Source organism: Canis aureus, chromosome 26, assembly GCF_053574225.1.
Source record: "Canis aureus isolate CA01 chromosome 26, VMU_Caureus_v.1.0, whole genome shotgun sequence".
NCBI lineage: Eukaryota > Metazoa > Chordata > Mammalia > Carnivora > Canidae > Canis > Canis aureus.
The window spans coordinates 23,508,710-23,534,489 of NC_135636.1; the positions used below are offsets into that span (position 1 = coordinate 23,508,710).

At 55.0% G+C, this 25,780-nt stretch overlaps 2 protein-coding genes and 2 long non-coding RNA genes across 14 annotated transcripts; 2 read left to right on the forward strand and 2 right to left on the reverse strand.

Moving 5' to 3' along the window:
• The first annotated feature begins 112 nt into the window (after nt 1-112).
• On the forward strand, nt 113-11,578 carry SLC4A11 (solute carrier family 4 member 11). Of its 8 annotated transcripts, none has more exons than XM_077872392.1 (20): nt 113-214; nt 2,012-2,059; nt 4,239-4,391; nt 4,514-4,563; nt 4,856-5,087; nt 5,171-5,252; nt 5,428-5,551; nt 7,579-7,794; nt 7,878-7,971; nt 8,081-8,206; nt 8,283-8,396; nt 8,488-8,620; nt 8,881-8,954; nt 9,301-9,619; nt 9,696-9,802; nt 9,890-10,058; nt 10,156-10,329; nt 10,517-10,712; nt 10,798-10,967; nt 11,129-11,578. In XM_077872392.1, the coding sequence occupies exons 2-20, from the start codon at nt 2,029-2,031 to the stop codon at nt 11,190-11,192; spliced, it is 2,628 nt and encodes an 875-aa protein (XP_077728518.1). In that variant the 5' UTR covers nt 113-214; nt 2,012-2,028; the 3' UTR covers nt 11,193-11,578. The 8 variants fall into 8 exon arrangements, with proteins under 8 accessions (XP_077728518.1, XP_077728522.1, XP_077728517.1 ...); XM_077872391.1 differs by lacking the exon at nt 113-214 and adding an exon at nt 341-490; XM_077872393.1 differs by lacking the exon at nt 113-214 and adding an exon at nt 342-490 and having other exon boundaries at nt 9,364-9,619.
• LOC144298042 (uncharacterized) lies at nt 7,348-12,739 on the reverse strand. Its single transcript, XR_013365034.1, has 2 exons — nt 9,091-12,739; nt 7,348-8,651 (listed from the first exon to the last, which is right to left on the reverse strand). It is a non-coding gene; the product is annotated as an uncharacterized LOC144298042 (long non-coding RNA).
• A 921-nt stretch (nt 12,740-13,660) lies between these two features.
• Nucleotides 13,661-16,436, forward strand: LOC144298043 (uncharacterized). Its single transcript, XR_013365035.1, has 2 exons — nt 13,661-15,014; nt 16,231-16,436. It is a non-coding gene; the product is annotated as an uncharacterized LOC144298043 (long non-coding RNA).
• ITPA (inosine triphosphatase) lies at nt 14,140-24,789 on the reverse strand. 4 transcript variants are annotated; one of them, XM_077872400.1, is made up of 8 exons: nt 24,635-24,788; nt 22,100-22,157; nt 21,944-22,008; nt 21,248-21,321; nt 20,404-20,435; nt 19,722-19,837; nt 15,776-15,852; nt 14,140-14,615 (listed from the first exon to the last, which is right to left on the reverse strand). In XM_077872400.1, exons 1-8 carry the CDS (start codon nt 24,698-24,700, stop codon nt 14,474-14,476), a joined length of 630 nt encoding a protein of 209 aa, XP_077728526.1. In that variant the 5' UTR covers nt 24,701-24,788; the 3' UTR covers nt 14,140-14,473. The 4 variants fall into 4 exon arrangements, with proteins under 4 accessions (XP_077728526.1, XP_077728529.1, XP_077728527.1 ...); XM_077872403.1 differs by lacking the exon at nt 24,635-24,788 and adding an exon at nt 24,372-24,548; XM_077872401.1 differs by lacking the exon at nt 21,248-21,321 and having other exon boundaries at nt 24,585-24,740.
• Nucleotides 24,790-25,780: the final 991 nt, after the last annotated feature.

A 25,780-nucleotide genomic window follows, 5' to 3' on the forward strand; every position in this document is an offset into this window, starting at 1 on the left:
CGCGCTTAAAGCCGGCGCCGGGGGAGTCCTCCCGCGACCCGCGGCGGAGGCGCGACTTCGTGGGGGCCCTGGGCCCGTCGAGCTTCCTCCCAGAAACTTCCCGGCCCCGCCCAGCCCCTAATCCGGCGACGCCTGGGCGGGCACGCGGGCTCCTAGGAGCCCGATCTCCGCGTTCTGGCCGCGTCGCCCCGGGCTCCCGGGAGCAGCCAGCCGGGTACGGGCCGGAGCGCGGGCGCGGGCGAGGGCGCGGGCGGGACCCGCCCAGGGCGGCACCGGGGCGGGGCGTCGGGCGGCACTAGGACCCAGGCGCGGCGCGGAGGTGTGTCGCCGGCCCCCGCCGCCCGCCCGCCCGAGACGCCCCGCTCGGGGTCCCGGGGCTCGGGAGTGAGGAGCCCGCAGCCCGGGCGTACGCGCGCGTGTGCATCCGTCCGGCCGATCGCCGGGGCCATGGCCGCGGCCACCCAGCGCATGTTCCACCTCCAGCCGTGCGGTGGGTGCCCGAGCCGGGAGGCGCGGCGGGGACGCGACGGGAGGGCCGTGGTCCTCCGCGACCGACGGGTGCCAGGCGGGGACGCGGGGCCGTCGGAGCACCGGGGGAAAGCGGCCGCCGGCGGCCTGCAGGGCCCGGGCCGCGGTGGGCGAGGCGCTCGTGGGAGCTTCCCAGGCCTGGGACCGGGTGTGCTTGCGGCGGAGAGACAGCGGGAGCCCGGGGGTGCGCTGGGGGTGGCGGGGCTCGGGGCCTCGTGGACGCTGCGTGCTTGGCTTAATGCTCCGTCGCCGACTTGAAACTCCGTCTGGGAACCGACGAGGTAGCCAGGGGAGGGGTGGGGCGTGCAGGTGGGCGGGACGGGGCTGTGCGGGCCCCGCGGGTGCGCTGCCGCCTCGCGCCTCGTTCGCCGGCACCGCCGCGCCCCCCGCCCGGGGAGGCCTGCCCGCTCTTCGGGATCCCGGGGCCCCCGGCTGCCCCCTGCGAGGCCGCAGCGGTCTTTACCTCTTGACCTCGCGGCTCTGGCCCCGAGGGCCAGCCGGGGGCTTGTACTGCCGTTTATTTACCTGCACGTGGGGGCCCAGGATGGGAGTGAGGTGTGCACCGGCCCCGCCCTTCCGGACCCTCGGCCCCGCGTCCTCGGCCCATCCCTGCGGCCTCGGGTCTAGCTTCACCGCCCCCGCCCCTCCCTCCTGGATGCAGCTCGGGCTCCGGTCCGCGCGTCGGTTCGCATCCTGCCCCTCCGACCCCCAGGGTCTCCGCGTCTGGAGGCGCTTTCCTCTCGCGCACGCGGCCCCTCCCGTCGCTTCCTTCCTCGCACAGAGCCGCACAAACAGTCGGGACCATCCGGGGCCCCGCGCGGTGAGCGCGCCCGGCGCTCCCCGCCCCCTCCTCCCCGGGGGACCAACGGCTCCGCCTCCCAGGAGGCCTGGGACGCGGGTAGCACCCAGGGGAGGAGGCCGTTGCCAAGTGGGCCCCCTGTGGCCCCGGGCGCGCGCAGTTGGGGGCGACTGCACGTGTGATGGGTGTTGATGGCCCCAGGGACCGATGTGGGAGTGAAAGGCGCGATGTGCCGGCAGGAGGCCCCCCGCCCAGGGCCTGGGCCTGGCCGCGAAACAGCGAGAGAGGGAGGCCAGAGAGACCGGCCACCCCAAGGACAGTGGAGGGACAGGCCCCCTCCCTCCAGCCCGGGCTGCCCGTGCCCAGGAACACAGCCCACCAACCGTGCCAGGGTACTGTGAATGATAGCTCGTGGAGGAAACATGCTGAGGTTTCCCCGGGCCTGGCTCACTCCCGCCGGAGCACACAGGCTGAGGGACAGCAGCCTTGGCTTCCTCTGGCTCCACAGGGGCCCCTGCCTAGGTCTAGCCCCTGCTCCCTTTGGCCTCGGTTGGCCTGTGCTGGGTACCTGGGAAGAGTAAGGAGGAGTCCGCAGGGTTGGTGTAGGGTGGGGAGCAGCTGGCACAGGACGCCGTCCAGGGCTGGTTCGTGTAGCTGGTAACGATTGTTGGGCTTCCCTTACAGAGTACTCGCCTTCCATCATGTCGCAGAATGGATACCTTGAGGATGTAGGTGAGTACCTCTGTGAGGGTATATAGAGAGCTCCTTGGTCAGGAGTCTCTAGACCTAGTCCCTCCACCTGGTACACAGGGCATTGACTACCCAGCTGTGGTCTTCTGCTGGTGCTGGGATGCCTTTAGATCCTGCCCTCCAGGAGGTCGTGGTAGGGTCAGGGGAGCAGCTGACACCACCTTAGCGGTCATGGACAGGTCTCTCCGGTGGTCCCGGGTGGGTGTGTGGACCATCTGGTGACCTCCCTTGGTTCGCTGTTAGAATGCTCTGGTTACCTGGCCCGCCTTAGGTCGTGTCCTATATGCCCATACCCCTCAGTCCCCGCCCAGCCCTCTGAGGCTGCCATCGCCCCTCTAAAGAAATGCAACCTAACAGTTCTGCACTTCAGCTTTCCTGCTTGCTCGAGACCAGCTCTTCCCTTTTCTCCGTGTCTCTGGGTTTTCCTGTGCCCAGACCTGGAGGCTGGCCTGATCATCGCTGGGGTGTTTAGTGGGATGGTGCTTGGACACAGTGGTGATATGCTCTCATCCTCCCCAGGGCCGGGGGACTGTGTGTGCCAGGCTGCTGGCAGGCAGGTTAGGTTATGTGTTGGGCTTATAGGATGGAGGTGGGGATATGGCCTCCTAGGAGCATTGCAGGGACCCAGTAGTGTCAGCTAGGCAGGCCCTAGGTAGAGCCCAGAATAGGGGGAGAAGAGGGCAGTGTGAAGGGAAGTACCCAGGAGTAACAGGGTGCTGGTGGGGGGACAGAAGGAGGCTGGGGAGCCAGGTAGTGTAAGCAAAGCAGGCCTGGGACTGGGGAGGAAGGGGATTTTCATGGACATGAGCTCCATGACAAAAATGGGAAGGACATCTTTTGACTCTGAGCTCAGTGCAGACCTAGCACCTCCTGCCCAAAGGGCTCAGGATGAGCACAGGACACTGAGGGGACAGGGCCTGGGATGTGCAGAGGAAGCCGGCGGGCCAGAGTGGAAGTGAGTCAGGGTGAGTCACTGCCTGGCAGGTGTAGGCGTGCTGCTGACCCTTCCCCGTCCCTGCACAGGTGTTTGTCAGGCACTGGTGGGGTCTGGGCTCTCAGAACCCCCTTCATGGGAGCACTCACAAGTGGTAAACCATAGAGGACCCACAGGAGTCAGGAGGGAGTGCCAGCAGGGCCCTAGGAGGACTTGCCAGAAGAGGAAGCTTCCATGGCACCTCAAAGAAGGCCCTCTGGGGAGGGAAGCCCTCTGCTCAAAGGACAGGCGCTGGCATGCCTGGGTGTTGGCCAGCTGGCCTGAGGAGTGACAGATCAGCCATGGCGAGTGGGCCTAGGCTTGATGGACCAGGGGTCAGGACAGGGGTAGCACGGCCAGCCCAAACTGTCATCTCAGAGGCCGAGAGGAGCCCAAGCAAGAGCGGAACATTTGCATGTCACCAGGAAGGCTTCCTCTATAGGAGGAGGGGTCCTGGGCTGCGAGCCGTGGTAGGAACTAACCCGCCACCCCTCGAAAGGCTCTGCTCTGGAAGGAATCATGCTGTGACACTCCTCATGCCCACCCTTGGGTCTCCCCTGGGGCTCCCCTTATCAGTCCCCGACTGTACCTCTGGCTCCCCTGCTTCCGGGGCCTTGTCAGATGTCTGGACCGAGTCTTTCAGCCTCCATGCCTTGCCCCACATGCCCTCACTGAAAGAAGGCATTCGAAAACCCTGTGCCCATAAGGTGGGGAGTGGGCTGGATACCACAATGGTTCTGGCTCCCCTTGGGTTCCACCCAGGGAGCCGGGCGTGCCTGGGTCCCATAACTGGGGGTTCTGGGGGGGCAGGGCCAGGTTAACTGTACCACTGCACCACCTACCTGGCCCAGAGTTGCGGCGCCACCGTATGTTTCTGTAGCTGGAGGGTCCCCGTGGGTCAGCGTGCAGGGCCCCGGCTCCTGCAGCTCACGGTTGTTGGAGAAAGCCGTCGGGTGAGGGCTGCCGGCTGGCGGCCGCTGTTCTCCGACGGGGGCCGGGCCGGGACTAGGTGTCTGCCTCCCCCGGCTTGAGGCTTCCTTCCTGGCCGACGAGAGGCCTCCGTCACCACTCCCTGGGACAGCCCAGGGGCCCCTGCTCCGTGGACTGGGACTCCCACCCTCTGGTGTGTAGCACTGACAGCCGGGTCCTCTTCCGGGGGGTCTCTCTCGGTGGTGGCTGGGTCTCTAGGCTACCTCAAGTGTGACATGGATGATGCCTCTGAAACCCGTGAGGAGAGCCTGGGGGATGAGGCCTTCGACACGGTCAACTCCTCCATTGTGTCTGGCGAGAGCGTCCGTTTTTTTGTCAACGTCAACCTCGAGGTGCAGCCCAGCCAGGCTGGTATGGGGGTTGTAGCAGGGACCTGCCTGGGGGAGGGCAGGGGACTGAGGACTGGGCCCCGCTCCACCTAGAGAGGCCTGGACAGTTGGGGTGGCACCCTGAGCCCTCCTGCTTTCCTCTAGCTGAGAGTGACTCGCCTGGCGGCTGTGGGCTCCTACACACCTCCCGCAAGGTGAGCGGCCCTTCAAGGACAGGAGACGCTTGGTCCTGGGCCACTAATTGGGGGCAGGGGGTGGCTGCTTCCCTGGGATAGCTCCCGCTGCCCCCACTCACACCGAACAGGTGTTCCACGCCAGCCCTTGACCTGGCCTTGGGCCAGCCAGGCTGGGCCCTCCCTCTTGGAGGGGGTGTTGGTGCCAGTGGGCAGAGGCAGCCGGGGATCCCCCCGTGGAGGAGGGGCCCAGGTCACGGCCACAGATCTCACTCATGGGCCTGCGTGATTCTGTGCGCGGGGGTCCCCGCAGTACCTGAAGTTAAAGAACTTTGAGTTGGAGATACGTGCACACCGGGACCTGGATGGCTTCCTGGCTCGGGCCAGCATCATCCTGAATGAGACGGCCACCTCGCTGGATGACGTGCTGCGGGCCATGCTCTGCCGCTTGGCCCACGACCCCAACAACACCGAGCCTGACTGCAACGTGGACCTGTTTATGGCCATGCTTTTCACCGATGCCGGGGCCCCCACGGAGGGGAAAGGTCTGACCTGGCTCCACGGTGGGGCACGGGAGGACAGGGAGGTGGGCCAGCAGATCCTCTGACCCCCCTCCCTCTGTCCTCAGCCCACTTGCTATCAGATACCATCCAAGGAGTCACTGCCACGGTCACAGGGGTGCAATACCAGCAGTCGTGGATCTGCATCATGTGAGTGGTCAGCCTGGCCCACCCAGTTTGGGGGTGGAGAGCATGAGCACTCTATTCTGTTTGGTCTTCTTCGCTCCCTAAGAGGTCACGGGGCGGGAGGGTCAGTTTGGGGTCCTGGGGTGTGGGGGAGCCCAGCTCCCAGGGTGGCAACTGTGTGCCCTCCTGCCCCCGGCAGCTGTACCTCCAAGGCCCTGCTGAAGCGGCACGTGTGCATCAGCCGCCTGGTTCGCCCACAGAACTGGGGGGAAAACTCATGTGAGGTGCGGTTTGTCATCCTGGTGCTGGCTCCACCGAAGATGGTGAGTAGGGGCCTGCAGGGGTCTCTGTTTCCAGAGAAGGAAGGTTCCAGGGAACTTGGCCCTCCCTCTTCCTGGGGGCATCTCTCTCATGTCCCAGAGGCCCCCATAGACTACTAGGCCCCTGCAGGCCTCATGCTCACACTGTCCTTCCTCTCTACCCTGTTGGGTCTCCCCAAAGCCAACTTGCGTCCTCATCAAGCCCTCATTTCCCTAGTCATTGCCCAGAAAGTTGTATTTCCCTCTCGGCTGAAAAGAGATAACTTGTTAAGATTATTATTTTTTCAAAAGATTTTATTTATTATTCGTGAGAGACACAGAGAGAGAGGCAGAGACAGAGGCAGAGGGAGAAGCAGGCACCATGCAGGGAGCTCGATGTGGAACTTGATCCCGGGATTTTAAAATGTCCTGACCCAAGACAGATGCTCAACTGCTGAGCCACTCAGGGGTCCCACTTCTTTTTTTTTTTTTTTTTTTTTTTTTTTTTTAAAGATTTTATTTATTTATTCATGATAGTCACAGAGAGAGAGAGAGAGAGAGAGAGAGGCAGAGACACAGGCAGAGGGAGAAGCAGGCTCCATGCAGGGAGCCCGACGCGGGATTCGATCCCGGATCTCCAGGATCGCGCCCTGGGTCAAAGGCAGGTGCTAAACTGCTGCGCCACCCAGGGATCCCTAGGGGTCCCACTTCTTAAGACTAGTATTAGTCAAACGTGGGGGCTTTTCATCAGCCTGCCCGGACCCTGATCCTCCTTCCACTTGGCTGGCTTTATGACTTGCTGGCCAAGAATCCCCACTTCTGCTCGGGTCCCACACCCCCTGGTCAGGCGTCTGGCTTTTGTGGTAGTTGAAACTGATATAGTCTGGGGAGCCTTATTTGAGGGAAAATCATAAACAGAAAATGGTTAGGGTGGGGCACCTGGGTGGCTCAGTGGTTGAGCATTTGCCTTTGGCTCAGGGCGTGACCCAGGGGTCCTGGGATCGAGTCCCTCCTCGGGCTCCCTGCAGGGAGCCTGCTTCTCCCTCTGCCTGTATCTGCCTCTCTCTGTGTCTCTCATGAATAAAAACAATCTTTAAAAAAGAAAAGAAAGAAGGAAAGAAAGGAAAGAAAGAAAATGGTTAGAGCCCCTCTCCAGGGGCTTAACTTCCACTAGCTTCTTGATCCTGCCCAGGCCTCTGATACAGGCTAAAGCTTCGCACGGGCTTCCTCAACAGGTTTTCTCTTAGGCAAAGTGGGCACCGAGGGGAATGCCCTCCGGGGACTTCATAGATGTGCTGTGAACCTCCCCGAGTGCTGCAGTGCTGGGGAGAGGGAAAGGGCATTTAGGGAAGTGGGCAGCACATGGGTCAGAGGGAGTGACAGCTGGTGAGGTGGACAGGGAAGTGGAAGGGGCAGTAGCCCGGGGGGCTGAGTAGCTACACTGTGCCTTGTGACGGGCCAACCAGCCCAGCACCTGGCTCCTGCGGAAAATGAGCCTGACTGAGCTGACAGGAAAGCCAGGTGTGGGTGGGCCCAGCCCTGTGACTGCGGCTTCAGGCAACACCTAGGGGCGGACACTGCTCCCAGAGGACAGGTTGCTGTGGGGGAGGCTGGGCCCTGGGTTCACAGAGGGGACTTTGGTCAGGCAGGAGAGAGCAGGCTTGACAGGCCTGGAATCCCCCTGAAAAAATCAAATCAACCAGCAGACACTACAAATACCACTAGTCAAGTGGAGCTGGGTAAACATTTTTCTCCATCACTGTGATCTCTATCCACGATTATACATATTTGTGTTCCTCGGGACCATACCCATACCTCAGTTTCTGGGCACATGAGTTTATTAAGGAAATTTGGGGGCTCTAGTGATCTGCCAACCTGGTGGAAATCACTGCAGACTCCACTGATGCTTGAACTTTGAGACAAAACTTGCTGCCAGCTCATATGGGGGCACCTGCGTGTGCTCAGGCCTGTCAGTGACGGCCGGGGCCGGGGAGGGGTGCCCTCCACTGTCCAGGAGCTCCAGGTGGGATTCTCCTGTCTCCTGCCCCCAGAAAAGCACCAAGACAGCCACAGAGGTGGGGCGCACGTTCGCCACCATGTTCTTGGACATCACTTTCCGCCAGAAGCTCCTGAACACCCGCACGGAGGAAGAATTCAAGGAGGCTCTGGTCCATCAGAGGCAGCTGCTCACCATGGTGAGCCAGTATCCGACCCTGGGCCCAAAGGGCTACAACATGAACTCCATCTGTGTGCACAGATCCCCGCAGGTACTGGGAGAGGCGGCCTGGGCAGGGGTGTGGGGCCTGGGCCGCGGACCTCCCAGCTGACAGACATCTGTCCTCTTCCCTAGCCCCTGAAGCACAAGGACTTCCTCCCTGTGGGGAAGGGCATCCGGGAGGATATCGCTCGCAGGTTCCCCGTATACCCACTGGACTTCACAGACGGTACGTGGCCCCGTGGTCCCCATCAGAGCTCAGCCGTGGCTCAGGTCCCTGGATGACACACGCGCCTGCCCTGCAGCCCCAGCACACTTTCCGTCCTGTCCTGTCCTAGGCATTATCGGGAAGAACAAGGCTGTGGGCAAATACATCACCACCACCCTGTTCCTTTACTTCGCCTGCCTGCTGCCCACCATCGCTTTTGGGTCCCTCAACGATGAGAACACAAACGGGGCCATCGGTGAGGGGCGGGAGGCTGTGGGGGTGTGGGGGGAGCCCCGAGGCTGCAGTGTCCCCCTGACTCCCCACTGGCGCAGATGTGCAGAAGACCATAGCGGGGCAGAGCATCGGAGGCCTCCTATACGCCCTCTTCTCTGGGCAGCCGCTGGTGGTGCTGCTGACCACCGCGCCCCTGGCTCTCTACATCCAAGGTGCGGTGGCACTTGGGGCGGCGGGGAGGTGGCTCCCGAGGTCCCTGGTCCCAGCACGCCCTGACCAGCCCCCTCGTCCTGCTGCCTGCAGTAATTTGTGGCATCTGTGACGACTACAATCTGGACTTCAACACCTTCTACGCGTGGACGGGCCTGTGGAACAGTTTCTTTCTCGTGCTTTATGCCATCTTCAACCTCAGTCTGATCATGCAGCTCTTCAAGAGGTGACTGGGCTTTCCCCGAGCTGTTGGGATCCTGGAGCGGGAGGGAGACCAAGGCCGGGGATCTGGATCAGCCCCCATGCCACCCGCCGAGGTCCTGTGCCCCCACTATATCACTGCCCCAGAGAAGTGAGGGACCCTGGCTTTCATGGCAGGAGGAGGTGGGAGGCTGTGTAGAGCCTCAGGGAAGCCTCCCCCTCCTCCTGGCTCCCTGACAAACCCTCCCCCCCGCCATTTGATGAAGCATTACACTTCCACGGCAGGTCGACAGAAGAGATAATTGCCTTGTTCATTTCCATCACATTCATGCTGGATGCTGTCAAGGGCATGGTCAAAAGTGAGTGTCTAGCTGGTGGCTGCCTGCTGCCAGGGAAACGGAGCTGAGCTGAGGGACTTGGGCCTGTGGCCAGAGCAGCCCAGCAGCACGCAAGCTACGACTACTTCCATGGTCCAGGGTGCTCTCGGGAGCTTACCGGCAGAGAGCAGCAGTGTCATGGGCTGGAGGGTGACGGGGCTGCCTCAGGCAGGATCAGAGGAATGAGGCCAGGTGTGAGGCACTGTCAGAGATGGGGGGGCGGTGGACAGGCAGGTCAGTGGGGTCCTCTTGGCTGACAGAGGCAGCTCCCTCCCCTTCCCCCCAGAAGCCCTTTCTTCCCACAGGGCCCCTTCTCTCCCACATCCAGGAGGAAGCTGGGCCTCAGCCCCCAGAGCCCAGATGGCTGAGGCCTGGTGGCCTGTATCCACAGTCTTCCAGAAGTACTACTATGACAACTTTGGAGACAACACAGACAGCACTTCCTTGGTGAGCCTGCAGGGCCTCGGCACCAGCCTCAACACAACCCTCCACACTGCCCTCAACACCAGCCTCCTCGCCAGCCCATCAGAGCTGACCTCCATGGGCCGCCACGCTGAGCACCCAGGCCGGGAGACCGCTGTGCTCAGCCTCCTCATCATGCTGGGCACGCTGTGGCTGAGCTACACCCTCTACCAGTTCAAAAAGAGGTGAAGGGGGTCTAGGAGTGATGGGAAGGAAGCACAAGCCCCTGGGCCACACTGACACACCCACCTGTGTCCCCAGCCCCTACCTACACCCCTGCATGCGGGAGATCCTGTCAGACTGTGCCTTGCCCATCTCGGTGCTCACCTTCTCCCTCATCTGCTCCTACGGCTTCCGGGAAATTAAGAGTGAGTCGGGATCAAGCAGGGGGTGCAGTGGGGTGGGATTGCCCTTGGGAACTGCAGGCTTGAGCAGGGGCCTATACTCTGCTGCAGTGAGCCAGTTCCGCTACAACCCCAGCAAGAGCCTCTTTGATGTAGCCGAGATGCACTCCCTGTCCCTGGGGGCCATCGCCAGCGCCATGGGCCTGGGCTTCCTGCTCTCCTTGCTCTTCTTCATTGAGCAGAACTTGGTGGCTGCCCTGGCTAACGCCCCAGAGAACAGGTTCGCAGGGCCGGGGTGGGGCGGTGAGAGGGGAGTGTGCAGCTGGTCCTCCAAGGGGCCACGGGTGTCTGGCCACATGTGCCCTTGTCTGCTGCAGGTTGGTAAAGGGCACTGCCTACCACTGGGACCTCCTGCTCATCGCCATCATCAACAGTGGGCTGTCTCTGTTTGGGCTGCCCTGGATCCATGCTGCCTACCCCCACTCCCCACTGCACGTGCGGGCACTGGCTTTGGTGGAGGAACGTGTGGAGAATGGACACATTTATGAGACGTGAGTGGTCCCTTGAGATGGGAGGCAAGTCCCGTGGACCCTGAGGTTGGGAGGGGGGCGGGGTAGCCCTGGGCCACATGTGACCTCAGAAGGAGTGAAAGAGCCCAGGGAGCAATATGTGGCCTGCGATGGGACCCGGCCCTGTGGACCAGGGCTGGAGGCGATCTGGTGCTCTGGGCCCATGCAGGATTGTGAATGTGAAGGAGACACGGCTGACCTCCCTGGGTGCCAGCATCCTGGTGGGCTTCTCCCTCCTGCTGCTACCCTTTCCGCTGCAGTGGATCCCCAAGCCCGTGCTCTATGGCCTCTTCCTCTACATCGCGCTCACATCCATTGATGGCAACCAGCTCTTTGAACGTGTGGCTCTGCTGCTCAAGGACCAGGTTAGTGTCCTGCCGAGAGGTCGAGAGGTGGGGGGGCGGGGGTGGGTACGGCTCCAGACCCACAGCTGGTCCCGGCCACCTGCAGACCTCGTACCCGCCTACCCACTACATCCGGAGAGTGCCCCAGAGGAAGATCCACTACTTCACAGGCCTGCAGGTCCTACAGTTGCTGCTGCTCTGTGCCTTTGGCATGAGCACCCTGCCCTACATGAAGATGATCTTCCCTCTCATCATGATTGCCATGATCCCTATCCGGTACGGGAGGATGGGCAGTGGCAGGAGGGACCCAGCTGGCGGGGAAAGAATGGGTTAGGGCAGGGGCAATGGGGCAGGATGTGCCCAGCCTGGCTCTGCGAGGGGAGCTGGGGCAGATCTGACCCAACGCTCATCTTGGGGTCTGTTCTCCCTCCCCCCAGCTACAACCTGCTGCCCCGAATCATTGAAGCCAAATATCTGGATGCCATGGATGCTGAGCACTAAGGCCCTACCTGGAAGGGCCAGACATATTCTATTCACCTGTCCCCCTGGCTCTTCCCAGGCTGATTCTGGCCATGTGGGGAGAGGTCTGGGTGTCTTTTGGGGTGTTGCTCTCTGCCGCATCCCCTCCCAGCTGCTCCAACAGGCCTAGGGCATCTAGGCATGGGGGAGGGCGGGTTCCCACAGTATGTGCCTATCCCAGTCCCCATTAGCCTTTCGCTTGGATCTCTAACACTGCTCAGGACAACTTCTGTCCAGAATGGGACTAAGCAGGACGGATTTTCTTTTGATAAAAGAGTCAGATGTCTGAAAGAGAAACCATTTCCTTGATTGTGTAAGGAACTTGCTGTATGCACACTAGAGAATAAAGCTCCTATTTCTATGCTTCATCTCTGCTGTCCCGTCGTGCCCCAGCCTGAGGGCCACTGGAGAATAACAGTAGAATGTAAAGGGGAGGTAGAATGAAAAAGACCAGTGTTAGTGGAGTGCCACAGGCTGTCACCTCCAACCCCACACAGTGGATATTGGCTTGATGGGGAATGGTGGAAGATCCGGGAGGCCCCAGCGCTGCCATGATGCCAAGAAACTACAGGGGAAGTATTCCAGGAACAGCACGTGCAAGGGCCCTGAGGAGAGGGGTTGGGGCCAGTGAGGAGCCACTGCTGGTGAAGAGATAAATGGGGCTGACAGCCCTGGACCTGGGTTCCCAAAGGCAGCAGAACAGCCCAACAGATTGAAAAACAGCCTCATGTAGGTCAGAGCCACCACGGCAACGTATGCCCTGCTAGGTGCTCTGTGCAGGAGGGAGGCACAGGGAAGGGAGCATGGTGGGGGCGATGCAGGGGCTGCACCTTGCACCAGGGCACGGATAGTGGGGGTGAACAGAAGTGGAGGAATCCAATGGCAGGATATGAGGACTGGTTTGATGGAGGCGAGAAGGTGCCATGTTTCTGGCTTGGTCACTTGGTGATTGGCCAGAGTCCGCGGCAGCAGGGAATAGGGATCTGGGACTCAGGAGCACGCCCTGTGCACATCTGGGAGCACCAGCAGTGGTAGAGCAAAGGGCAAACAGGACTTTGGCTTGACAGATACACCACAGACCACGGAAGTAGACGGGGGAAGACATAATAAAAAGACTAATATCTGGATATGCTAGGAATTCCTGCAAGCCAACACATTTAAAAAGACTCCGATTTCAATAGAGGAGGCAAACCTGTGAAGGGGTGGGGCCTAGGGGGCACCCAAACAGTAACAGGGGCAGCAGGAATGCTCAATGCCCTTGGCCATTTGAGGAATGCAGCCCAACAGTGAGATGGCATCTTCCACTTGTAACTGGCAACAACAAGCCTACCAAGTCCAGATGGGTGGCCAAGTGGGAGAGGTGTGTGCCCTGGTGCACAGATGAGGGGAGTAGAGGCTGGTACCCAATCAACATCGCTCATCCTCCCACTGTGCAGCTCTGCTTCCAGGCAGGTGGGTGTGGGGATGAGCATGTTCACAGTGTTCACAGGGATGGGTGGCTGAAAGTTAACAGAGGGGGACAGTGCCTGTGGCCTTACCCCACCCATGTGGCACATGATCCTTGGGGGCCTCTCCCCAGTGGCCTGGGTGTTCCCTCCAGGTAAAACCATATCCAGCATCACCAGGTGGGGAGAAGACGACTCAGAGGAGACTGGGCCATTGGCACTTCCTGGGGAAACAACCCAGCTGAGCCTCACTGACAATGGGAAGCAAAGGAATGATGTTCTCTCTTCACACACACACACACACACACACACACACACACACACACACACGGCTGCAATTTAGGGGAGGAAACTATAGTTAAACTCAGCCCCCCCCCCCAAAAATAAATAAATAAAAATAAACTCAGGCCCCGAGGATCCCTGGGTGGCTCAGCAGTTTAGCACGCCTGCCTTCGGCCCAGGGTGTGATCCTGGAGTCCCGGGATCAAGTCCCCACATCAGGCTCCCCGCATGGAGCCTGCTTCTCCCTCTGCCTGCCTGTCTCTCTCTCTCTGTCTCTCATGAATAAATAAATACAAAATCTAAACAAAAAAAAAAAAACAACCTCCTCAGGCCCCAGCCACATTGCCAGGACTGAGCAACAGAGACTGGAAGTGCCATTCTCTGGAGCTGACTATGAGCAAAGAAAATAAGCCTGGGAGTGACACCCCCCACCGAGCACTGTGTTCCCTCCTCCCACATTGTATACAACAGGTTTCTCTGAATATCCTTGGGATGGGGACCTCCTCCTCACCAAAGAAACACCTGCAGGAAAGGCCCCTCAGGTTCCTCCTAGGACCTGGGGCAGCTGAGACCCACTTCCTGAGGGGCTGAACCATGTCAAGTTAATGCAACTGGGATCGGGACTCCATGCACCCCCTCCATAAAAATGAACTTCGCATTATGTTCAAAAATCAACATTTTAGGGGCACCTGGATGGCTCTATCAATTAAACATCCGACTCTTGATTTCAGCTCAGGTCATAATCTCAGGGTCACAAGATCAAACCCCACGTACGGCTCTGCACCCAGCAAGAAGCCTGCTTGAGATTCTCTCTTCCTCTGCCCTTACCCACTACAGTTTTTCTTAAAAAAAAAAAAAAAAAGAGAGAAACCCCACCCCAACATTTTAGCTGCTCTAATGTTATAATGAAATACAGCCCAAGCATTCACCATCCTGTACTGCCCACCCCAACCCAGCAAAAAGCATGGAGATCAGCTAGAGGGTGGCATCCCTCCGTGGATGGGTGGGCAGCACAGGTCTGGGATGGAAAAGGTCAGTACCTGAGCTGAGACAGATGCAGTACTCCAGCGAGTAGGGTCATGCAAACACCTTCGGCTGCTACTCTTGTCCCACCATTGCCCCCAGACCCTAGAGGTTTCCTGCTCCTGCCAGACGGCTCAGGAGACAGACAACCTCCGGGAGCAAGTTTCAAAGCTGATATATCCAGTTTATTCTGGAGGCAAGTGCCTTCCAGTATTTTTATTTCTTCCACTTTAAAAATGTCAAGGGCTATTTGTGTGGTTCTTCCCAAACCCTGGATCCTGCCATGACCAGTTTAACATCCAAGGTCCTTTCAGGATCCCAGGCCAGGAGGCTATAGGAGGGACCACTGAATCCCCGAGGGCAAGAAAATAGTGTCCCTTATCCCAAGTTTCTACAAGCAGAGCCAGCTGCTCCTCCAAACAGGGCTGGTGAGGTTGTCTCAACACCCCTAGGAAGGTCTAACCCTGAAGGCAGTACCTGGAGGGCTGCCTGTCTGATGGGAGAGATGGCAAACTAGCCTTCCCCAGATCCCCTGCCAGGGCAATCATCACCAACTACCAGAGGAGTGAGGCTGCCAAAGTATTTCTGTAGCTCAAGCAGGGCCCGGAAGCGATGGGAGATGGCATTCTTCTTGGCTTTGGGCATCTCTGCATACCTAAGGGGTGACAAGAGCAGTTCAGAGGAGCCTAGATTCAGGGTTCCCTCACCTGTCTTGTAGCCCAAAGCTCCAGGAGTTGCCACGAAAGGGTGGTGGGGCCATGAGCTCCCAGTAGCCAGAGTTAATTTTTAAAAAACTAGAGAGAGTTTTAAATTCCCCTATAGGCAGAAACCCGTATTAACGAATGTGGAAAGATGTTAGACTTGCTCTAGTGTGTCCAAAAGTCATTAAGGGAAGCTAGGGACAGGGGGATGAGCTGCATGTTTGATCAGCTTTGTCATCTGTTGACAGGAAGCAGTGGGGCCTGACAGAGCAAACACAACAGTCTCCTGTACTGTGGGGGTGGCATGGGACAGCCGGCCAGCGGCCTCGCCTCCATATCAGGACTTCAGTGAGGTGAGAATCCCACACCCTACTGTGTGCTTCAGATCTGTGCTGTCCTGTATGTGGCCACTAGCCACAAGGGGCCATGTAAACTGAAATCAACCAGAGCTGAATAAAAATAATTTCGGTTCCTAAGTCACCCTAACCACATGTTAGATTGAACAGTGTAGAGATAGAGCACTTCTCTATCTTGCATTCTTGGATGGTGCTACTTCATGTTACCCTCAACTCTGTCTGGCTACTGTGAGGCCTCAGGTCACCCTCCCTAAGGGCCCCTGGAACACTTGATTCTAATAATGGCCAATGTACATGGCCAGTGTAAGTAGAGGGGGGTGGAGGGGTCAGTGTGAAGTACTGAGAACACTTGGCACTGTGGGGGTTTCACGAGGTGCCCACCAAAGGCTGCAAGTGTTAACATTTTTCCAAACTGAACGGGGAGATCAGATCATCCCACAAAACTGTCCAGTTCATACATAACAAGCCAAGGGCAGAGAGCAGAAGACACTAAAGTCACACAGCTGCTATGTGGCGAACTGGAGCCCAAGAGCCCAAGAGCCCAAGAGCTCCCAGCTGTGCCTGGCTGCCGCCTACACTGGAGACTGGCCCACTCACATTCCTTGCATCCACCCCAGCAGAACCGCCTTCAGCTGGAGCAGCACCTTGGAACCTGTTCCCACCCAGATATGCATGCCCACACCTGGACAGGGTGCTGAGCCAGCCCCAACCGTGGTTCTCCCAACCCCATATCCCTGGAGGAAAATGTGGCTCCTTACGTCTGCTCATATCCATCAGGCTGAAAGCAGGGGTCCCAGCCAAAGTCTCGGCAGCCTCGGGGCACTACAATCCGGCCCTGCCAGAGGAAAAGGGGGGGGGACAGGTCTGTCACTGAACATGCAGTAGTTGGCTTGGGAGGAGGGTGGTAGCCAGTTGGGAGTCTGGTTAGGTTATGTATTTGGCTAAGCCCCATTTACTCAAAATATGTGGTTTCAAAAGGTCCATGGTACCTGAAAATATTTACCAAGTACATAAATAAAACACAGTGGGACAACTCTCTCCCATCGCACACATAAACACGCACATGCACACACACACACAGAAAACCACAAACGTGCTCAGCCCACTGGTGTCCCTGGAGCTGCTCTCCATCTCTACAGCTTGACAAACTGTGAACTCACTGAAGAAGAAAGTCAGCTTGGAAAAACTGACAGAAAACATTTTCTCTTCCTAGGAAGTTATGACGAGGCACCTGAGGGGCTCAGTCGGTCAAGCGTCTGCCTTTGGCTTGGGTCATGATCCCAGGGTCCTAGGATGGAGCTCTGTGTGGGGCTCCCTGCTCTGCAGGGAGCCTGCTTCTCCCTCTCCCTCTTGCTCCCCCTGCTTGTGCCCTTTCTCTGTCAGGTAAGTAAATAAAATTGTAAAAAAAAAAAAAAAAAAGGAAGTTATGAGGCCCTGAACTATACAGACATGCCTGCTACTCATTTTTATTATGTTAAGTGTGAAATAAATTGCTACATTTCTCAAAATGCAACTGACTGAGGCTCTAACAATTAAATGAAGAAACAAATTATTTACCACACTGTCCAATACATCAATGAGTTCAGTAAATACTGACTATAATAGGCAAATTCCAACGGGAAAATGTTACCAAGAGAACCAATTTAATTCAACACCATGAGATGTCATGTTGCCATGAAGGTTAAAAAATAAAAATTTAAAAAATACAAGGGAGGTACACCCGGGTGGCTTGGTTGAATGTCTGCCTTCACCTCAGGTCATGATCCTGGGATCCAGGATTTAGCCCATCTCAACAGGGAGTCTGCTTCCTGCTTCTCCTTCTCCCTTTCCCTCAGCCTCTTCCCCTGCTTATGCACATGTGCTCTCTCAAGTAAAATCTTTTTTTTTTTAAGTTTTTTTTTTTAAAGGTTTTATTTATTTATTCATGAGAGACAGAGAGAGAGAGGCAGAGACACAGGCAGAGGGAGAAGCAGGCTCCACACAGGGAGCCTGATGTGGGACTCAATCCCGGGTCTCCAGGATCACGCCCTGGGCCAAAGGCGGGCGCCAAACCACTGAGCCACCCAGGGATCCCAAATAAGTAAAATATTAAAAAAAAAAAATTTTTTTTAAAGATTGTATTTAAGGAGACAAAACAATGAGCATAGTTTTACCAAAGATAATGAAATACCGCAAATGTCTGCATCTTACCATTGATTTGAGTGCATCCTTAGAAAACTGAATGTAACAAAAAAAAAAAAAAACAACAAAACAAACCCAGGACATTTTTGGAAATTGTATGCTCTAGCAACTTTGTGTGAATTTTTATACAAGCACTGTTTTATGAGTTATATAAAATGTTATAAAAATTTTTAAAAAAATAAAGATTGTATTTATTTATTCATGAGAGGCATAGAGAGAGGGAGAGAGACAGAGACACAGGCAGAGGGAGAAGCAGGCTCCATGCAGGGAGCCTGACGTGGGACTCCATCCCAGGTCTACAGGATCATGCCCTGGGCTGAAGGTGGCGCTAAACCGCTGGGCCGCTGGGGCTGCCCTAAAAAAATTTTTTTAAATATATAAGGAAGGGGAAGAAAATGGGGATTAGCCACATAACTGCCACCCTGTTTAAACCAAGGCAGATTCTGCTAGTGCTGGTGGGGAGCTACGTGACTGAGGCCCATTACTGAGCCACTCTGGACCTCATCCACACCACAAAGGGTTTTTGAACATCCACAGTGGGGCAGGTAGTGCTCTCAGCACTGGGATCCTAACAAACCTGGCCCTGCCCTCATCAAATGGACCTCTTAAGCAAAACAGGCTTTTCACTAGTAAACAAATTAACAATTACAAAATGCAAAGTGCCTTAGAAGGAACAGGGAGCTGGGCTCAGGAATAACAGGATGGAGTGACCCAGATGGGGAACTCAGGAGATGCTTTGAGGAGATACTTTGGCCACATAAAGTGATGGGCAAGAACACTCCAGGTGGAGGACACAGCTGCTGTTGGGACCCAAGATGGGCAAGGCTTCAGCATACGTATTGTTGAACGGACAATGTGACTGGGTTTATAAAGCTTGAGTGAGAACAAAACAAAAAGAAACAAAGCCACCTCAGGTAGAGGCTGGGAAGCAACAAAGTACATGAAGCAGCCAGAGCTGGGGAGACAATTAGGCCTCAATGACCAGGCCCCATCAGCAGGGATAGGATTGTGGTTGCTCACACTTCTGATTTTTTAAAGAATATTTTTGTGAAAGTAGCAAATGACTATATTCAACCCAGCAATTATGTATGACCCAATAGTCCTGGTTCTGGGTATATATCCAAAAGAACCGAACACAAGATTTCAAGAGATAACTGGCACACCCACGTTCATAGCAGCATTATTCACAATGGCCAAATGTGGAAGCAATCTACATGTCCATCAACAGATAAATGGACAAAACAAATGGGTATATACATACAATGGATGTTACTCAGCTGCAATAAAAAGGAGAAACTCTGTCACGAGCTACAACACAAATGATCCTTGGAAGGACATCATGCCAAGAAATAAGCTGGCCACAAAAAGACAAATATTGTATGAAAGATTCCGATTGTATGAGGGGTCTGAAGTTGCCAAAGTCTTAGACATAGAAGTGGAATGGCAGTTGCCAGGGATTGGTGGGGAGAAGGAAAGGGGAGTTTTTGTTCTATAGGTATAGTTTCAATTTTGCAGGATGGAAAAAGTTTGAGCTCTGTTGCATAACAGTGCACATATAGTTAATACTACTGTACCGAACACCTAAAAATGGTGAAGATGGTAATTTTTATTTTTATTTTTTTACCATATTAAAAAAAAAAATTGGGATGTCTGAGTGGCCCAGGGGTTGAGCATCTGCCTTTGGCTCAGGGCGTGGTCCCAGAGTCTTGGGATCCAGTCCCACATTGGGCTCCTTGTGGGGAGCCTGCTTCTCCCCTGCCTATATCTCTGCCTCTTTCTCTCTCTCTCATGAATAAATAAAATCTTAAAAACAAATAAGAACCATTAACCAAGCAGGGCATCACAAAATGTCTGTGGACAACCCCCAGTGGAGCCTCTGCGGTAGGACTCTGTAGGCTACTCAGGACTCTGGATTTTATCATGAGCAGAAGGGACTGGCGGAGGAGTGACGTGCCAGAAGGCACAAGGTGGGAATGACTGTGCTGGGGATGGGGAGCAGGCCAGCTCTGAGGGTGGTGTGCACTCTGGGAGAAGTGACTGAACACAAGGGTCTGACAAGCAGACGTGGCTGTGGTGAAGGGTAGCTAGGGAAGGAATGAGCAGAGGAAAGTAAGATTCTACAGGAACGTGAAAAATTGGAAGGATGGGAGATTCTTACGAGAAGCCGTAACCTCAGCACTTGGATAAAATGTGAGCTGAAAAAAAAACTGGGTTGTCCATGTAGTTCTGTTCAGCTTTCACGTCTGCTTCTTAGGAAGGCACACAGCGCAGAGCTCTGGCTATGCCAGCCCTCAACAGCCATGAGCCAGTGTGTATCCCTGAAACGCCAGCTCAGAGGTCAGATAGATTTCAGGACTGATGGCACTTCTAGGTGTGATGCCCAGGGGCATGTCTGGGCAAAGCTCTGGGAACTAACTGGCCACCAGGGCCCTTCCCACCACCCTCCTGCCTTAGGCCCTGTGCCATTGGCTCGTGCTGCAGCGCCCTCTGGCGGCACATGGGGGAATCACAGTAGGTACGCACGGAGGTCTGGCCCCTGAACAGGCGCACTGGCTCACTGGGGTCCCCGGTGCTGAATGCGAAAGTGCAAAGTGCATAGGCAGACTTGTCCTCGAACCCTGCCAGGAGCTGGTGTAGACCTGCGAGAGGAGTATAGTGATGTCTGTTCAGCTCAACTCCCAGCCTTACTCCCCACCCCTAAGATCCTGGAGGGGTAGTCACCAAATTTGGGGAGCTTATCAGATAGATTCTCTTCTATTACATGTCTGAAAAGTTCCATAACCTAAAGTGTTTTTACAACTACCCAAGGAGGGAACATTCTGGCCCACAACCGTGACAGGGTATGCACTGTCAGAGCCCCAGAGAGGCAGCCAGCTCCCACCCCCTTGGCCAGGCCCTGGTTGAGGCAGACAGGCCAGCAGTCAGTAGGACTAGCTCTCTCAGCCAGAATCAACTGCAGCCTTTCAAACTCACAGCCCCCAACACCCTTCCCATCCACTCTTTACACATCTCAGCGCTCCCTGGAGCCAGGTATGTGGGGAAAGTCTAAGCCACAGGTTATAGATGGGAAAACTGAGGTGAACACAGGCTCCGTGGTGGGGGCTGGAACCTGAGATTCCTGATTACTAGTTGGGACCCCTCCCCTGGACCACTTCTGGATTCTCAATTCCCAACAGATAAAGGAAGAAATAAACGAGCTTAATACCTTCAGGCTTTAACTTCTCCAGAAACCACTTTCTGCAAGAGAAATAAAGGTGAGTCAGACACCAGGAGCAGACAGATCTTCCTACCATCTTCTCCAGGCTGCAACCCCCCCCCAAAGGGGCATGATAATGTCTTAGCTCAAAATGAAGAGAAATAACCCAATAGAAAAAGGGATGGAGGTAAACAAGCAATGCACAGAAAAATCAATAAAACCTATTAAGGCCTTAACCTCATTGGTAATTAGGAAAATGCAAATCCAAATCAAATGTGGTAACATTTCACATTCCCCACACTACAGAACACTAAAGTCCCAATACTCAGTGCTGGTGAGGATATGGAGCAATACATATGGGTGCTGTTGCCTTGGCAAACATACTGGCAATCCAGAAGTTCAAACTAAACATACCCAAAACCCAAAAAGCACCTCTGTGCACATGTCTTCCAACCCCAGCAAGGAATATTTAAAGTGGAGATATGTGTACCCTAGAGACACACAAAGACCATCTGAGGGTGTCCAGGGCATTGGATAGTTTTAAAGAAATCCATTTTCAGATATCAACTTCCTTATTTCCTTTTTCCTGAAATTGATCTGCCATGAATGGATTTCTCTAGGGGGGGGAGTGGGGGTTCCATTTGCCCATCTCCAATTACACAATCACATTCTCACACTTTACAAAAGAAAGAAAGGCATGCCTCTCCCGAATCCCTAATCCTTCCTCAGGACAATGTGAAATATTGGTATTGACACCAAGGCCATGAATGACCCACAATATCAGGTAACCAATCAGTTCAAAGTTTGGGTGATTTGTGGCCAGGGCCCTGCAAGGGGGTCAGGGACCACTCACATGTAGGGGCCAGGGAGGCCCCCAAGGGCGTTGAAGCACAGACAGGTGTCCTCCACCAGTACAGGCCCCTGTACCTGCAACACAGGGGAGCAGAGCCTGGGACCTGTGACCAAGAGTAATCCCTGCCCTGAACCTGAATTCTCAGGCCACCCCAGCTGGGGCCAGACCCACGGCTAATTGGGATCCATAGTAGTAGCAGTGAACAGCTATAGAAAACAGCCCTTGGCTAATCTCTTATCCTCATTTTACAGATAGGAATACCAAAAACTTGGCAGATTGTAAAGCTTACTCCAGGCACAGCAAGAGCAGTGGGATTCACACTCAAGACACTGTGACTCTCCATAAAGTGCTCTTTCCCAATTCCAGAGATGTGTGAGTGCAGGGGCTGATGTGTGTGGGGAGAATGTAGGCATTGGAATATATGTATCTGAAGTTGGAGACAAGTGTGTGCATGTGTACGTGTGTGTGAGCGCACACAAGTGCTCATCTAGGAGAATTAGGCAGTAAAGGTGGAGAAAGAAAGGTAGTATTCCTGGGTCGACATTAACTGACTCCAATCTAGCTAGGCCTGGACAGGTCCTTGAAGTTATGACCAACTGTGCCCACCCTATTATTCTCTGCTGAGCCCAGCAGGCACAGCACCCAGAAGCCACCAGGACAAGAGGGGCAAGTATGGGACACGTAAGGAGCAAGCACCTGGCGAGCTGCTTCCTGACACTTCTGTATGGAAATCTCATCAGGCTCTCCCTGGTACTCCGGCACTTATTGGAGAAACATATACAAAGAGAGTCAGGTCACAGGGAAACAGAAATCAAACCATCTTTCAAAAAATAAAACAAAAGACAAACATACGGTCAATTTTCTGTGCCACCAAAGTGCATGGAAACTTATCTCCCAGAATCTGAATGACCTGTTCCAAAATGAAAGAATATTTATCACCATTTGTTACAATTCCCTGTTACTACAGAAGCTGTCACCCACCTTTCTCTTCAGGTAACTCTCCTGCCAGCCCCCTAAAGCTTAGCAAGTTAGGCCCAGGGGCCTCACTGCAGACTGCATGGTCCCACTCTAGCACGTCAGCTCCCCCAATTCCTCAGTCTCCTACCCCTCCTACTTTAGGTCTCTCTGCTAATGTTAAATCCCCACCCAAAATACCCTCATCCCTTCTCCCTGCTCCCTAAAACTCTACATAACCTCCTATTCTGGCAATTCTCCATGAGGGGTTATCCAGAATTCAAGAGGCCTATGAACCCAGATGGGGAAAAAAAAATGCCTTTATTATCACTAAACCCAAGTTGAATTTAGCATCTCTTTCAGCTGTGAATATGAAAAACCAAAATAGCATCAGCAGTTCCTGTGACCTTTCAATCCATTAAAATCACAGATGTATCTCATTACAGCTGTAGTAGATTCTCTCGAAGTATTTTCAACCCTATTTTAAAATTATAGTAACTACACACATGGGTAGACTGGCTCCTTTAATACATTAATAAAGCATATGTTAACTAGATCACAAATATTTACATTGAGAATTGTATTTTAGGAGAATTTCCTTTATAATTGCATGTATTTTACTTTGTACATTTATTTTACTTATTTATTTTTTTATGATAGTCACAGAGAGAGAGAGAGAGAGGCAGAGACACAGGCAGAGGGAGAAGCAGGCTCCATGCACCGGGAGCCCGACGTGGGACTCGATCCCAGGTCTCCAGGATCGCGCCCTGGGCCAAAGGCAGGCGCCAAACCACTGCGCCACCCAGGGATCCCCTACTTTGTATATTTAAAATTATTTTCCTGAAAAAGGGTCCATAGGCTTCATCAGCCTGTCTTTTTTTTTTTTTTAAAGATTTTATTTATTCATTCATAGAGACACATAGAGAGAGAGAGAGAGAGAGAGAGAGAGAGGCAGAGACACAGGCAGAGGGAGAAGCAGGCATCATGCAGACAGCCTGATGTGGGACTGGATCCAGGGTCCCCAGGATCACGCCCTGGGCTGCAGGCGCCACTAAACCGCTGCGCCACTGGGGCTGCCCTTCATCAGCCTGTCAATGGAATACTATGAGATAGGGGCAACTGGGTAGCTCAGTCGGTTAAGTACCTGACTTTGGCTTGGGTCATGATCCCAGGATCCTGGGTTCAAGCCTCACATAAGGCTCCCTGCATGGAGCCTGCTTCTCCCTCTGCCTATGTCTCTGCCTCTCTCAGCCTGTGTCTCTTATGAATAAATAAATCAATCTCAAAAAAGAAAAAAAAAGGAAGACTATGAGATAAAGAGTTAAGACACCCTGTTCTAAGACAACTTCATCTTTTCCAGTAAGCCTCCTCTGGCCATTCTAGCCCCTTAAAATGTAGGTGGCCACATTCGCAACCAGAGACGGGTTTGGGAACTGGGCATCCACTATCCTGCATGGGGCTCTTTTCAGGGTGGCACTACTTGTCTGTTGGACCGGCCTGGCCCGGCCTCAGGATCCCAAACTTTTTATCAGCCCTGGGCTCTGGTTCATGACCCACCTCCTTGGCCATAAATGAGCACGGACAAACCCTTTTCCCAAGCAAGGCTAGCGAGAGCTAATGTATGGCAGAAGCCTCACTGTCCACTCCACCAGGAGGGAAGTAAGCAGAAAAACGCTTACTAGGAAAGGGATGAGCATTCAGAGAACTACAAAGGCAAGATAGGCCCTTGGGACACTCAAGTCCTGGGGGGCATCCTTACACTGGTATTCCCATAAGAGTCACCTGGTGGTTTACATGAGTTCCCTGTGTGTCTCTATTACTTGCACCCAAAGGCTATCAATCCACCCGCAGAATCCTCACTGCTAGCCACAAAATTCCCAGAAGCAGGAACTTTGAATTTTTTTTTTTTTTTGCCTTCTTCTTCACTCCTCCCCATTGCGCTGTGAAAAAGATGTTCCAAATCATCCCCATTTCACAGAAGAGGAAGGAGGCTGAGGATCACATTTCTGGACAGTGGTGGGGCGTGGACCGCCCAGTTTGGCTGCCGGTCCCACGCTCTGACCCCTGCCACCCCAGGTCGGCAGCGGGGTCTGGATCAGCTCCAGAATTGTGTCAAGAGCCCCGGTTTGGGGTCCAGCCTAATCGGGGATCTTTGGGGCAGGTAGAGGACCTGGCACTCCTTTGGCTCCCGCAGCTTCCGCGCTCGCACGGCCGGATTTGTCAACGCCCTAGCTCTATCAAGGCCAACCACCGGCCGTCCCCACTCTGCACGCACGGCCGTTTCACTCAGCGCGGCGCAGCCTGTTCCACGCGCCCGGGGCCGCCCCTCCATGCGCACTCCGCCTGGAGGCTGCTTCTCCGCCCGGTCCCCAGGGGGCCCTACCACGCGCTACCCCAGCCGCCACTGGTCGGCCTCCCGCGCCCTCCCGGCACCTCCTCCAGCTTCTTGGCGTTCCCGGTGACAAACACGATCTTTTTCCCCGCCAAGGGGGCCGCCATGCTGACTCCGATGACCAAGCCGACCCACCGGAAGCCCTTTGCCTCGAGTGGCAGGCACTTCCGCTGACGCGGAACCGGGCGGCGCAGCTTCCGGCGTAGGGCCCCAGGCCGGGGAACGCTGGGCATCCGGCTTCCCTGCTCAGACCCTGGGGAGCGCCGCTTGAGCAGCCTGGGGCCCCGAGCGCTAGAAGGGAGGACGGCCCGGCCACTCCCGTCCTCAGTGCTAGCCACAAGATTCCCAGAAGCAGGAACTTTGGATTCCGTCTGCGCCGGAATGGCGGGGTCTTCCCGAGACTGGCGGTCGAGCGCGTTGAGACCATGCCCTTCCGCCAAGGGGACGTCTCTTCGAAGACCAGAAGAGACCACTGCAGCCGCCGGCCCCACCTCTGCTTTCTCCCCTCTCTGGGAAGGGGGCATCGAGGGAAGCAAAGAACCTGCACGGTAATGAGCTGCTGTCCGGTGCTCTGGGCGGTTCGCCTTCTCCGCGGGCACCTCCAAATCTACCTGCGAGAGCTGTGTCCTTCTGGGCAGGGGCTGCAAATCTGGATCTTTATCCTGACCTCACCTCCAGCCCCACTCCGTTCTTTCCTTGCCCGCCAGCTCTGATTACTTTGTGGATTAAAAAAGGAATTTGTTTTAAGATGTAACTAACATATAACGCTATGTTAGTTTCAGTGTACGGCTTATAATTTGGTATCTGTATACACTTGGAAGCATTCACCTCAGTAAGTCTGGTTAACATCGATCACTTTACATAGTTACCTGTTTTTTTTCTTGTGATGAGAACCTTTAGATTTTACTCTCGCAGCAACCTTCAAATATGCAGTACAATATTGTTAACTACAGTCAACATGCTACCACGCTGTACGTCTCCAGGATTACTTTATAACTGGAAATTTATGCCTTTCAACCTCCTTCACCCATTCTCCCAGCTCCCAACTACCAATCTGTTCCCGGTATCTTTGAAATTATTTTCTTTTCAGATGACTACTTGCCTCTGAATTTAAATTTAGCACAGCCTAAAGCAAGCCAGGTCTTTTCACCCATCTTCCAGGCTTGGGACCTCAGTATTTCAACTCC